The sequence below is a fragment of the Sus scrofa genome, chromosome 3, assembly GCF_000003025.6.
Source record: "Sus scrofa isolate TJ Tabasco breed Duroc chromosome 3, Sscrofa11.1, whole genome shotgun sequence".
NCBI classification, from domain to species: Eukaryota; Metazoa; Chordata; class Mammalia; order Artiodactyla; family Suidae; genus Sus; species Sus scrofa.
The window spans coordinates 97,824,764-97,838,805 of NC_010445.4; the positions used below are offsets into that span (position 1 = coordinate 97,824,764).

General features: G+C 45.7%; 1 protein-coding gene across 2 annotated transcripts in view; it reads left to right on the top strand.

Annotated features, from left to right (window-relative positions):
* KCNG3 (potassium voltage-gated channel modifier subfamily G member 3) overlaps nucleotides 6,032-14,042 on the top strand; it is a 56,788-nt gene continuing 48,777 nt past the window's right edge. The window contains exon 1 of one of the 2 annotated variants that reach the window (XM_003125195.4): nucleotides 6,032-6,778. In XM_003125195.4, the coding sequence (XP_003125243.2) occupies nucleotides 6,114-6,778 (665 nt within the window). In that variant the 5' untranslated portion in view covers nucleotides 6,032-6,113. The remainder of the gene's footprint in view (nucleotides 6,779-14,042) is intronic. The other variant, XM_003354851.4, reaches the window with a different exon arrangement.

Below are 14,042 nucleotides of genomic sequence, written 5' to 3' on the forward strand. Positions count from 1 at the left end.
ATGCAACATAGCAGCAGGATGGGAGTGAGGATGAAACTGGAGAGGGGCCATTGTGATGGCACCAAAAACGTTTTTGCTGTTAATGAAGAAGAGTAGCAGAATATGCTACCCCAAAATACATTACTTTGGCATAAGGATTATTTTGAGCTAAAGGCACTTATAAAAACATAAGTTGCTCTGCTATGTACAATAGACAAGACATGGAAGTCTTCTAAGTGTCCACTGACAGAGGAACAGATAAAGAAGATGTGGTATATATATATACAGTGGAATATGACTCAGCCATAAAGAAGAATGAAATAATGCCATTTGCGGCAACATGGACGGACCTAGAGGTTATCATACTAAGTGTAGATGGTGAAAGACAAACATCATGATATCTCTTATATGTGGAATCTTAAAAAAAGGATACAGATGAACTTAGTTACAGAACAGAAACAGACTCACAGACTTGGAAAGCAAGCATGATTACCAAAGGGGACAGGGGGTGGGGGGAGGGATGGACTGGCGGTTTGTGACTGGCTTATGCACACAGTGGTATATGGTATATGGAATGACTGGTCAGCGAGGATCTGCTGTATAGCACAGGGAACTCTACCCAATATTCTGTGATGGTCTATATGGGAAAAGAATCTGAAGAAGAATGAATGTGTGTACATGTAGGACCGAATCACTGTTGTACAAACTTTACTTCAGTAAAACTTGGATTTTTATTTTATTTTTGCTTTTTAGGGCCGCCCACACCTGCAGCATATGGAGGCTCCCAGGCTAGGGGTGGAATCAGAGCTACAGCTGCCGGCCTACACCACAGCCAGAGCAACATCAGATCCGAGCTGCGCCTGCGACCTACACTACACGCAGCTCACGGCAATGCCAGATCCTTAACCCACTGAAGAAGGCCAGGGATCGAATCTGCAACCTTGTGGTTCCTAGTCGGATTCGTTTTCACTGCACCACGATGGGGAACTCCACTTCAGCAAAACTTTTAAAAAGAAAAAAAAAGGAAAAAGAAAAAAAGAAAGAAAGGTGCTCTAGGAACTTCCCTAGTGGTCTAGTGGTCAGGATGTGGCGCTTTGACCACTGTGACCTGAGTTCAGTCTCTGGTCTGGGACCTGAGATCCTTTATCAAGCCGATGTACACTGTGGCCAACCCCCCCTCCACTAACCCTCCCCTATTTCTTTCTAAAAAAGGAGCTAAAACTCTCATATGAAAGTTTCCTCCTTAAAAAGGAGGAAAGTAAAAAAAAAATTTTAAAAATTAAAAAAAAAAGGAGGAAAGTGCTACTCTTTTTTTTTTTTTGGCTGTAGCCATGGTATGTGGAAGTTCCCAGGGCAGGTATGGAAACAATGACCTGAGCCACTTGCAGTGACAGCTTGGGGATTCTTAACTCACTGCATCACAAGGGAACTTCCTGCATGTTTTTCTCTTGTTTATCTGTCTTGCATCAATCTAATTCTCAAACTCAGTCAAGAACCCTAAGAGGGTAGAGGTAAAATTTTGCCTTCTCTGTAAAGACTACATAGTGACTCTCTCAAGGCTGAAGCTTTAAAGACAGTGTTCCTTTTGCTTGCAGGACAGCATAAATTGTTGTGGAGCAGATAAAAAGGCCAGGGCTTTGGTTTGGGAGGGGGGTGACATGTCCCTCACTGGTTACTCACCTTTAAGAATGGGCTCGGTGTGGTGGGGCGGTTCTGAGGGCAGTTTATTGAAAGCTGTGGCTTTCCCTTCTCCAGAGGTAATTGGGTATAATAGGCAAAGTCATTAGAATTTTTCCTTCACATAAAATTAGCGACACTGGAAGACTACATTTCCATTCAAAAAGCAGATTCTTTAAAGCATCCACTGATGCTGCAGATGTTGAGAAATAAATTGGTGTAAACACAAAGACCTGGAAATAGCAATGAACAGCAGAGCAAGAGCTTTTCAAGGCAGAGTCGATAAGTAAACTGCAAGGACCAGTAGTGGCCACAGGGCATTTCAATTTATAAAATTTTGGGGTCAAGTGTTGGAAGCCCTTCCTACGGGGCACCCACAAGCTCAGCTTTCCACAAACCCCTCTGTTACTCTCATTTTCCAGATGAGGAAATGAGGTTTCAAGAGGTTCGACTTGCTCAAGGATTTTGAATACATCTACTTGTACAGTACAAAGTGATGAAGGAATCCACGTTCAACGCAGATGAGCAATATACAGGTCACAACTTTTCACTGAATTTTTGATGTTTTGGGTTATTTATCTGTGATTGGTCACATTTTTAGATGAATCAATTCATTTATCCAATTTGTATTTATTTACAACCCAAGAGTGAGAATGCGCATGGCTTGCTTGGGCTGGTGGCATATCCGAGGCAAGATTTTTTTCCCAGTGTCATGCATTGAGGTGTATACCACCCTTGCATCATCTCATTTAATGCTCACATCACCCCTCTGATGGAGCCATGGCTCTCTCTATTCTAGGGATGAGAAAACTGAGGCGCAAAGAGATTAAGGAACATGTTTCAGGTCACTTAGCAAATAAGTTGTGCAGTCAGGATTTGATCTTGAGAGGGCCCTAAGAACCAGTGAAGACTGTATTAATAAGGACAATTTATAATTGTAGACCCTTAGTCCTTTTAGGTTCTTAAACTGGAAAATGACGATGAAAATAAAGAGAAGCAAGAGCTGTCTAGTGGCATAGCACAGGTTTCACAGATCGAAGAAAGAACTGGAGGGCAGAGATCAGATAGAAGGTTTTGCCAGCCGTGCAGGCCCTGGAGATGGAGTGACTAGTTTGGAATCAGAAAATCGGGTTCCAGCCTTGCCTCTACCGTGATGCTGCTGGATGCAGAACCTTAAGCAAGTTACAGCCACATCTTTGAAGCCTTGTTACTCCTCCCCAAATAACAAGCTTATCAACTGAGACTAGAAAATCGCTTTCAAACTCTAAAATTCTGCCTGATGCCTTTAAATTTTAATGCAGTCTAAAGATTTATATACAAAGACCCTAAATACATCTAGAATCCAGAAAAGAATTTCGATGTAATAATTCTCTACATAATCTTCTTTTCAAAGTACAAAGGAATAAAATTGTTTTTAAGAATACTTTCTAAACCAGATTATATTGAGACAAGCCACTCATTTCTGCATCTTATTGTCTTCTTTTTTTTAAGAAAAAGCTTTGGGTATTGTTGCTGCAGTAGTGGTTGATGATATTAAAATCAAATAAGAATATTACTCTTGAAACAAATGAAATTATTTAAACCTATCTAAGATATTTTATGAAAATATACCTAGGAGACACAAATTGTATTGTCATCAAATTAATTTGTTTCCTAAGCTCAAATTTAATTTAAAATATGATATTTCCTCAACTGGTTCACTCAACAGACTTTAAAGAGAGTTCAGCTAGAGAAGACAGGAAATATAGTAATGTTGAAACAAATAATCGATGAAAGAGTTGTTCTGTGTTCTTTTGCCCGTGATGCTTCTAGAAAGTATTTTTAACAATTCCTGGAGGAATTGGCTCTTGCTGGTGTGAAGCCAGGCTCTTCACTCTGCTAGCAGCTGCAAACTTTTCTGCATCCTCACATGCTATAACAAATCCATTTCCAAGCCCTGCTGCGTCCTTTGTCTCAGTGTTTTTCAGAATTGACCCCCTCATCTACAAAGATTTGGGAGTGGGGTTCTCATTCCCGGGTTGCAGACATGGTCTTCTCCTTAGAATAACCCACAGGGCAAGAGGATCTTCCTGAAATAAAGTCAGTTCTATTATTAAAACCTTCAGGGATCCCACAGGCTTATTGGATGAAATCTAAATTCTGTGTGGAGATCCCCATCCTTGCAGCCAAGCAAATGCATTAGCTTTCTTTATAGACCAATCCTTCACACCTGAGATTTTGCTACTTGGACTGCTCTGCTCTTTCTGTCAGTTTATGACCATTACCTTCTTGGATTCTGTCTTGAAACTCATTTACTTTAGGATGTTATCCTGGTATAGTAGCTATTTTGCAAGTAAATAACTCCTTTTTTTTTTAAATTTTGAGTTTTTAATCACATTAAGTGCTTTTAAGAGAAATTATTCAAGTCTAAGGATAAACAACTTAGAGAGATTTTCATTCTTTTAGAAGTCATCCAACAAGGACCTACTGTACAGCACAGGGAACTATATTCAGTATCTTGTAATAACCAATAATGGAAAAGAATATATATGTGAATATATATATATGAATTCATATATGAATCACTTTGCTGTACACTTGAAATATTGTAAATCAATTACACTTCAATAAATACATACATGCAAAGCCACCTAGAGTGATTTTACTTTGTGAGAGAGAGCATTCCAATTTTTAGGTGTCTGTTTTTTCGCTAGGAATCCACACTAGAACCAGAGCAAAATGACTCTTTATGGTGACCTCTAGTGGGCACGGGACAATCCTACAAAATTATGAAAAGTGAAGGGCAAAGTAAAAATCCTTCCCAGTAACTAGCCGGGGTATTCTGAGGTCAGAGGACCGCGTCCTACCCCACCCCACTCTTTTTTTTTCTTCCAGTACTTGTTTTGCATTTAGCACAGTTTGCCTTAAGGACTCACCTGTTTCGCCTCTGGCGGGTACTGAGCGGGCAGGGCTGCCTGTGTCGCGTGTCCTGTGAATTGCTGGGAGCAGTTTAAAAAAATCCCTGGCAGGTGGAACCCACTCCCTGGGCAGTTCGCTCTGCAGACCCTTAAAGGGCTCTTCAAGCTACGAGGGCCGGTGCTGCAGCCAGCTGGAGGTGCACGGGGGAAATCAAGACATTGTGAAAAGGAGGATGCAGACGAAGGCCACGCGAAATTCTGTTCTTGCCAGTGGCAAGGCGATTCTCCCCAGACTTTCACCCCACTCTACAGGAAGTGTCACGAGGGGGTCCAGGAGCGCTACCAGTAGGAGCTCTTTCAGGACCCGCGCCCCAGAAAGCGGGGGCTGGAGCCGCTCTTTTCCGGGAGAGGGCAGGCGGGAAGGCGGCACCGAGGCTGGGTGCTGGGGTGTGCGGCCGCCTTCGGAGCACGCGGTACGTGGGTCTCCGCGCCGGGAAAAGAAGAACAAAGTCGACAAGAAAAGAATTGCTGGGGTGCCTTATCTGAGAAATCCTTTGGGGCCATCTCAGACACCGAGCTGGGCTTCGTATAGTTTCTGGAAAAAGCTCTCCCAATGCCGTCTGTCCCCGCCCCTCAAATCCGGCACCCCACTCCTCATTCCTCCTTATCCTCCCTTTGGGGGCCATTAAAGGGGCCCTTGGGGATTTCCCAAGTCATCCCGATGGCTCGGGGGCGGGACGAGGGAGCAGCGACCCTGGCCGCGGGGCTTTGCTCCCCCTTCCACCCCGGGGCTCCGTGCTCGGCGCATCCCGCTCCACGGACCCCTACCGGCCACTGCGGGCGGGAGCAGAGAGGGAGGACAGCGTCACGAGGCGGGGAGCCCGAGGTCCAGGGCGGGGCGCCGGGGAATCCCAGCCCGAGCGAGGTGCGGGCGCGGGTGGGAAGAGGAGGGCGGCGCGCGGAGGGAGGTGAGCCGAGCGGAGCCGGGAGGCGAGGAGGGGGAACCGCGAGGAGGCCCCGCCCCCGCCTCTCGGAGCCGGCTCTTCGCCGCCTCCGAAGCCGCTCACTTTGCCTCTTGCCTCTGGACGGCGGCGCGGTGCTTTTGGAGCCAGGGCCGGAGGGAACGCCGGCGACCCGCAGCCATCCAGCACCAGCGCCTCCTCTCGGCGCGCACACCCCTTACGGGGGACAGCGCCGCCGCCTTCAAAGGGCACCCCGGCCTTGGAGGGGGCATCCCTGAGGCTCTAGGGGCGGCGGCGCTGGTAGCCTCGTTCCTGGCCAGTGGGGCGCAGCGCTGGAGCCGGGGGGGACTCCCGGACCACCAGCAGGTACCGCCGCGCGGAGGGAGCATCGCTAGCAGCCAACGCTGGGCTGCCGAGGAGGCTAGAGCGGAGGGGCTTCTGATCCAGCGAAGGGCAGCAGCGGAGCCCGGAGGGAGAGCCCGCTGGACAGCCCGCGAGCACCGACGGCGCGCTCCCCCGTCGGCCAACGGCAGGCAGGCCCCGCAAGGTAGCCAGGGGGGCGGCGCCCTCGGGCCTCGGGGCCTCGGGGCGGCCAGCCATGACCTTCGGGCGCAGCGGGGCGGCCTCGGTGGTGTTGAACGTGGGCGGCGCCCGATACTCTCTGTCCCGGGAGCTACTGAAGGACTTCCCGCTGCGCCGCGTGAGCCGGCTGCACGGCTGCCGCTCAGAGCGCGACGTGCTCGAGGTGTGCGACGACTACGACCGCGAGCGCAACGAGTACTTCTTCGACCGGCACTCGGAGGCCTTCGGCTTCATCCTGCTCTACGTGCGCGGCCACGGCAAGCTGCGCTTCGCGCCGCGAATGTGCGAACTCTCCTTCTACAATGAGATGATCTACTGGGGCCTGGAGGGCGCGCACCTCGAGTACTGCTGCCAGCGCCGACTCGACGACCGCATGTCCGACACCTACACCTTCTACACCGCCGAGGAGCCGGGCGCGCTGGGCCGCGACGACGCGCGACCCGGCGGTGCCGAGGCGCCCACCTCCCGGCGCTGGTTGGAGCGCATGCGGCGGACCTTCGAGGAGCCCACGTCGTCGCTGGCCGCACAGATACTGGCCAGCGTGTCGGTGGTGTTCGTGATCGTGTCCATGGTGGTGCTGTGCGCTAGCACACTGCCCGACTGGCGCGCCGCGGCAGCCGACAACCGCAGCCTGGATGACCGGAGCAGGTACTCCGCCAGCCCTGGGAGGGAGCCCTCCGGGTAGGACGCACTGCTTCTTTGCCCGTCCCGTCCGTCTTGTCGCGTCTGTCCGTCCAGTCCGTCGGTCCAGTCTACGTCCTGTTTACCTCCGGGAGGCCAAGCCAGGACGAGTTCTGGGTCCAGCGAGGCCCCAGGCGCGGCCAGCCAAGGGGCGGGTTGGTCCTCACTACCGGCTCTAGCCGGCTCCGGTCCACACAGCACAGGCCCCTTTTGAGGGCGAATCCCCAGCCGTGGGGAGGGGCAGATAGAGATAAACAAGACTCCCACCTTCGTAGCTTACTTTTGAGCAAGAGCAGTTAATTAGATTTTTCTAAACTTTTATTATTGGTATTTAACAGTTTGACCTTGGGCTAAGAGCAACTAGAATTATTTGCCAATTTTTGGATGGTTTTTGAAAAAATGAAGCCTTGTTATCGTGGAGTGTGGTCTGCTGTACACAGCCCACACACTCTATACGCTCTGCCTAACATGTGCTGTAATGGAATTGTTATAAAGGAGATTAATTTAGCAATAGACTCTAAATAATGGATGGCTGTGCCCTTTTCTCTCTTCTTTTCCTATCAAGTATAGAGTTAGCAAAGCACCTGTCCACTATTTGGTACTAGAGATTCACGCTGTGACTTTCAGAGGGATCTTCAGTTTAGGGAGGGAAAAATCCTTGGGAAAAGAGGAACATTTAAACTGCCTAAATCCAGAAACAGTATTCTAGTATTTAATGGTTTTTCTTTTCACTTTAGTAGAATGAAAGGAAAATATTTTGATCTTTCCTTAGATGGTGCTTACCTTTCAATAGTGATAACATACTTGTGTTTTTAAGACTAGTGAGTTTATTTTGCATATTTGGTGGGAGGAATAAACAGTAAAGTTGGACTTTCAAGGGAGATAGCCTCTTTGGGCACAAACACAAAATTGTATAATCTGTTTTAGCGTGGATACTATTTTAAGATTCCTCCTCCATGTTCATGTTTTAAATTCCGTTGCTTGCCTGGTAATCTTTTCTTGATGGGCAATGTGCATGGTTCCAGTGGTGCTATGTGCCTTGATACTGGAGTGGATTACTTCCACGTAATAATCTTCCTTTGGAGAATAAAGATTTTTATTAAAATCTGAGAACTAAATAAAATTGTCTGGTACCATGGAGTCTATTACTGGTATATCATCTTGGCATGAAATCCAAGAAAGGAAATTCATTAGGAAACTCATTTTGTTTAATATATTAGGCTCTGAGTTTTTGATTTACAGATAAGAATTACTTATTTGGTACTCCATCAATACAGTGAAATTAATTTATATATCTAAATACATAAGTGCCCCTGATTCTTTTAAAGGGCCATAAGAAAATGAGCCATAAATGTTTGGTCTTGAAATGATTGACTAGTAATTGTTGAATTCTAAGGTTAGTGAAGGTTCAAGCTACTTTAGGAAAGGGAACAGGAGACTTGAATTATTATTGCAAATATGGAGGGGAGTTGGCCAAGTCAGTATATAAGCAAAAACAATGAAATAACCTGAGTAATAATTTGGGGAGGATGGAGGGAGTTTTAGGAAGAGGGGGAGGCAGTCTGTAGACCATTAAGGTAAAGCATTTGGAAAGAAATGAGATCCATGAATAATACTTTTAGGGGAGAGAAAGAAACCAAAAAGGGAAGAGACAGATGGAAAAGAGGAAGACTGCGAAAGAAGTGAAGGAAGAAGATAAATGTTTAATTTGTGTATATGTATTTTATGTATGTATATAATTATTCAACTCAGAACTGTTTCCTAGATACGCAGATATTTCAGGCAAAAACATGTTTTTCTTGGCTTAATGGCCCAGTTTTAAGCTTCACTCTGAGTGTAGGTATACGAAAATCATTATCTGTAATCCCAAATAGATAAACTAAAGGATGACTGAATGACTGAGGAGGCTGCACATTACAGAGGGAGCCTCCCACAGGCTTCCTTCGACAGAGAGCTAAGGTGGTACTTAGAGAATAGTGTCTCAAACCCTGTTTGCTTGTGGTTGCTGAAATTAGTCTTTCTAAAACATCATTCTGATCTTCAACCATATTTGGCATCTACCGAATAATGTCAGAACTTGACTGTATCTCTTGGTCTTCAAGACTCTTTACCACTTATTCACAGTCTGCCTTTGTTGATTTACCCAGCGTAATTTGCAAGCACCTTTTGAGTATCTGCTCTGTTCAAGGCACTATCAATGTTCCGAATCTTATAACTTTTTTTTTGGTGAAGAAAAAGTGTCAAGTTGGCTATGTAGGAGCAGAGGCATAATTGCTCAACGATTGAGTTGTTCTGGGAATGTCTTTAAGGTGGGAGAGAATGGAAACAAGCCTTCTTCAGAAGGTTGCAGAGGTTGTGCACTGTCCAACACTGGCAGGGGATATCATTTATATAAAGTACAGAGTTTGAAACCTGTACAACCATGTGTGCTCCACCTGGGAACAAAATAAGGAGACTTTTCCAGGTAAGAGGAACATCATGGGCTCAGGCATGACATTTGTACATTATGTTTAAGGAGTGTGAGTCCAGTAATGGAGTGAGAGGTGGAGAGAGAGCAGCGTTAGAAGGTGTGGAGTGAGAAGTTCCCATTGCGGCTCAGGGGAAACAAACCTGAATAGATTCCATGAGGATGCAGGTTGGATCCCTGGCCTCTGCAGCGTTGGTCACAGAGGCGGCTCAGATCCTGAGTTGCTGTGGCTGTGGCATAGGCCAGCAGCTGCAGCTCCAATTCTACCCCTAGCTTGGGAGCTTCCATATGCCATGGGTATGTCCCTAAAAAAAGGAAAACAGAAAAAAAAAAAAAAAAGGAGGCCTTAAATGAGAGGGAGAATCATTTTATTTTGCAAGCAGTGATTAGCTGTTGGCAGGTTTGGGGTGAATGGATTATGCATGTAAAGTAACACATGTCTTGACTTGTGTGCCATCAGTTGGTGGAGATTGGAAACAGGAGGATGAGTTTGGAGATGTTTGCAGAGGGAGGGAATGAGAGCTTAAATTTGCTTGCTTTGAGATGATGAGCATGGAGATGAAATGACATCTCTGGGAGATGTTAGGAAAAATCATAGTAAATCTAGGGCATTCGAAGTATATAGGCTCAAGGGCTGATTAAGTGGATTTCCAGGGGCTCGGAATGCTCCCTGACACCTGCAGGCTCCATTTGTCCAGGTGGGCCTGCTCACTTGTTCTTGAACCACCTGGATGTCCCTTACTGTGTAGTCAGTCCCTTGCTTATTCACATTGGACCACCATCCGTCAAGCCCAACTCAGATTCTGTTTCCCTTTTGAAGCCTTTCCTGACTACACTAGTGGATGTGATGTTTCCTCTTGAGTTTCTTGAGGGATTGCTCACTTGTGTAACTTATTTGGCAGCTGTGATATCCTTCCTAGCATGGTGGTTATTTTTTTCATATAAACATATCTTAGCTCCCAAACTAGATGAGATGAAAAGCCCTAGAAGGCATTCAAATTCTCTTATACTATTTATTGTGATGGCGTCTTTTAGGCTCAATAAATATCTATTGTTTATATTACATTTCAAAATATAACCTTCCAGAAGTATATCATCTCTTGCATAGACTGACGAGCTGTGTGGGGTAGGGCTGAGGCCTTCAGGTGGTGGAACTCTTAGTTGAGAAGGATGGTCTCTGGTGCTGGAATGAGAAAAAAGTCTGTTAAGTCAAAGAATAATTATTTCTCAAGTACTATTGTGCAAAAGGAATAAAGGTTAGAATGTATCTTTTTATCAACCTCTGAAATTTTATTTTTTCATTTTTGTCTTTTTGTCTTTTCTAGGGCCCCTCCCTCAGCATATGGAGGTTCTCAGGCTAGGGGTCTAATTGGAGCTGTAGCCACCGGCCGACACCACAGCCACAGCAATGCAGGATCCGAGCCGCATCTGCAACCTACACCACAGCTCACGGCAATGCTGGATCCTCAACTCACTGAGCAAGGCCAGGGATCGAACCTGCAACCTCATGGTTCCTAGTTGGATTCATTAACCACTGCGCCACGACGGGAACTCCTTTTTTTTAAAGATTTTTTTTTTCCCCCAACCTCTGAAATTTTGGAACAGCACACAATCTAACGTTTGGAAGACATCTTGAAAGGTCTTCCAGATCAATAATTTGAAATCTTTTTGTGCATGAACATGATCCTTTTACATTGATTTTTGTGGGGGTGGTTAAAAATCACATAAATAATAGTTTAAGTTTAAAAGGTACAAAAGCAAGCCTTTCTCCATTCCCCAGCCTTTGAGTTATTTTCCCTTAATGTAACCAAAGTTCCTGGCATTTTGTGTTTCATTTCAGAGACATTCTCTGTATTTACAAACATATCAGATATTTACAAAAACCAAACAAACAAAATCCCAATATTGTCCTGAAACCTGCTTTTTTAACTCACCAACATGTCATGGAGATTGTTCTGTATCAGTCTATAAAGAGCTGCCCAGTTCTTTTATGCAGCTGCCTGTCGTTCCATTGTATGGATGTCCTGTAATTTCCTGACTCCTCACATTATTTCTTGTCCGTAGGAAATGCTGCCGTGAATATCATTGTACATGTACATTATTTTGCTTTCATGAAAGTATATCCGTAGGATAAATTCCTGAAAGTTAAGTCATGAGTCAGAGGGCATTTGTGCTTGTCATTTCCATAGGTAATTCCAAATTGCTCTACAAAAAGAGAGCAGCACCATCACCAGCAATGTGTGAGAGACTGTTTCTTCATACTCTATAAAGTGTTATTTTACATATATTTTGTTTTTAGGGCCACACCCGTGGCCTGTGGAAGTTCCCAGGCTAGTGGTTGAATTGGAGCTATAGCTGCTGGCCTACGCCACAGCCCCGTCTGCAACCTACACCACAGCTCACTGCAACGCTGGATCCTTAACCCACTGAGTGGGGCCAGGGATCAAACCTGCGTCCTCATGGATATTAGTTGGGCTTGTTACTGCTGAGCCACCACGGGAACTCCCGTTATTATATGTTTGATCTCTACCATGCTGTAAAGTGAAAAATGGTATCTGGTAGTTTTATTTTGTGTTTGCCTTGAGTGAAGAAATGTGCACCTCTACATATATTTAGGAGTCATTTATCTTACTTTTCAGTGCACTGTATGTACCATTTGTGCATTTTGTCAGTGACTTTCTTAACTGGAAGATTTTTGAAAAGAATTAAGAAATTAGCCCTTTGTTAATGATGTAAGTTGCAAATATATTGTTCTCTAATTTAGGACCCCATTCAAAGAAAAAACTCTATTGCTTAGAACACAGTACTAACTGTACACAGTACACAGCTGTACTTTTGACCTCTATTTGAGAAAATAAATGATTCAAAAATAATTATAGGGCATTCCTATTGTGGTGCAGTGGAAGCAAATCCCCTGTATCCTCATGGATTGATGTATCCATGAGGACTTGGGTTCAATCCCTGGCCTTGCTCAGTGGGTTAAGGATCTGACGTTGCTGTGGCTGTGGTGTAGGCTGGCAGCTGCAGCTCTGATTTGACTCCCTAACCTGGGAACTTCCATAGGCTTCAGGTGTGGCCCAAAAAAAAGCAAAAAAAAAAAAAAAAAAAAAAATCGTATGAGTTCCTGTTGTATCTCAGAGGGTTATGAACCCAGATAGTATCCATGAGGATGTGGGTTCTATCCCTGGCCATGCTCAGTGGGTTAAGGATCTGGTAGGTCAGAGATGTGGTTCATATCTGGTGTTGCTGTGGCTGTGGTGTAGGTCACAGATGCGGCTCGGATCCCATGTTGCTGTGGCTGTGGTGTAGGCCAGCAGCTGCAGCTCTGATTCAACCCCTAGCCTGGGAACTTCCATGTGCTACAGATGTGGTTCCAAAAAACAATTTTTTTTTTAAAAGCAAAAGACAAAACAGAGCAAAACAAAAATAACTGTAAATTCTAACCATTAATCAGTGTTTTTTTTTTTTTTTTTTTGACTCCTATGACCATGCCAGGCATTGTGGATACAGAGGTACATAAACACAGGGTTTCTGCTCTCATGGAGATGGTGGACTAATGGTGGTTGTGGGAGAGGGAGACAGCCAGCAAAGTCAGAGACAAGTAAGAATTTCATGTAGTGAAAGAAAAGCAGAGCATAGCATGCAGCAGGGGTGCTGTGTCGTTTGCATAGGGTGTGAGGAGGTGACTTGAGCTGAGACCTGAGTTATGAGAGAGACTCAGCCTTGGGAAAGGGAGGGAAGAGTGTTCTGGATGGTGGGAATAGCAAACGCAGAGGCACTGAGATGACAGTGAGCTTGGGTCCTCTACAGAACAGGAGGGAGGCTTGTGTGGGCTAGCATTTAGGTCAGGGGAAGGGGCAGATGAGGTTTGAGGGGAGGCAGTGACCTCTCAGGCAAGGTCCTATGTGCCTTGGGAAAGAGTTTGAATTTCATTCCAAATGTGACAGCAAAGCTTCGGAAGGTTTTAAAGCAGAGGAAAGATGTGATCTGATGTATTTTTTTTTTTTTTTTTTTTGTCTTTTGTCTTTTTGTTGTTGATGCTATTTCTTGGGCTCCGAGGCATATGAGTTCCAGGCTAGGGTCCAATCGGAGCTGTAGCACGGCTACGCAAGAGCCACAGCAACGGGATCCGAGCGCGTCTGCAACCTACACCACAGCTCACGCACGCCGATTGTTAACCACTGAGCAAGGCAGGACCGAACCGCACCTCATGTTCTAGTCGGATTCGTTAACCACTGCGCCACGACGGGAACTCCTGATCTGATGTATTTTTAAAACATCCCTTGGAAGTTTCTGTTGTGGCTCATTGGGTTAAGAATCCGATGTTGTCTCCTTGCGGATGCGGGTTTGAGTCCTGGCCTGGGCTCAGTGGGTAAAGGATATGGGGTTGCCCTGAGCTCCAGCATAGCTCACCTGTACGGCTCGGATCCCGTGTTGCTCTGACTGTGGTGAAGACTGAAGCTGCAGTTCTGATTCAACTCCTAGCTCAGGAACTTCCATATGCCATAGGAGCAGCCACAAAAAGAAAAGAAAAAAAACTACACTGATCTCTGGGTAGAGGATGGACTTGAACAGGTAACATTAGATGCAGCAAGACCTGGCAGGCGAGAGAATGGGGGTTTGATCTAGAGTGGGGTTTGATCTAGTAGCAATGGAAATGGTGAGAGTGATTAGATTTGAGTAAATATGTGGGTTTGATTATGTTACAAACGATGACTCATCTGCCAGTACTAGGAAGGTATATGAGATATTACATATTGAGTGAAGCAGTGGCAGGGCCCACAGGCATTGAGGTCC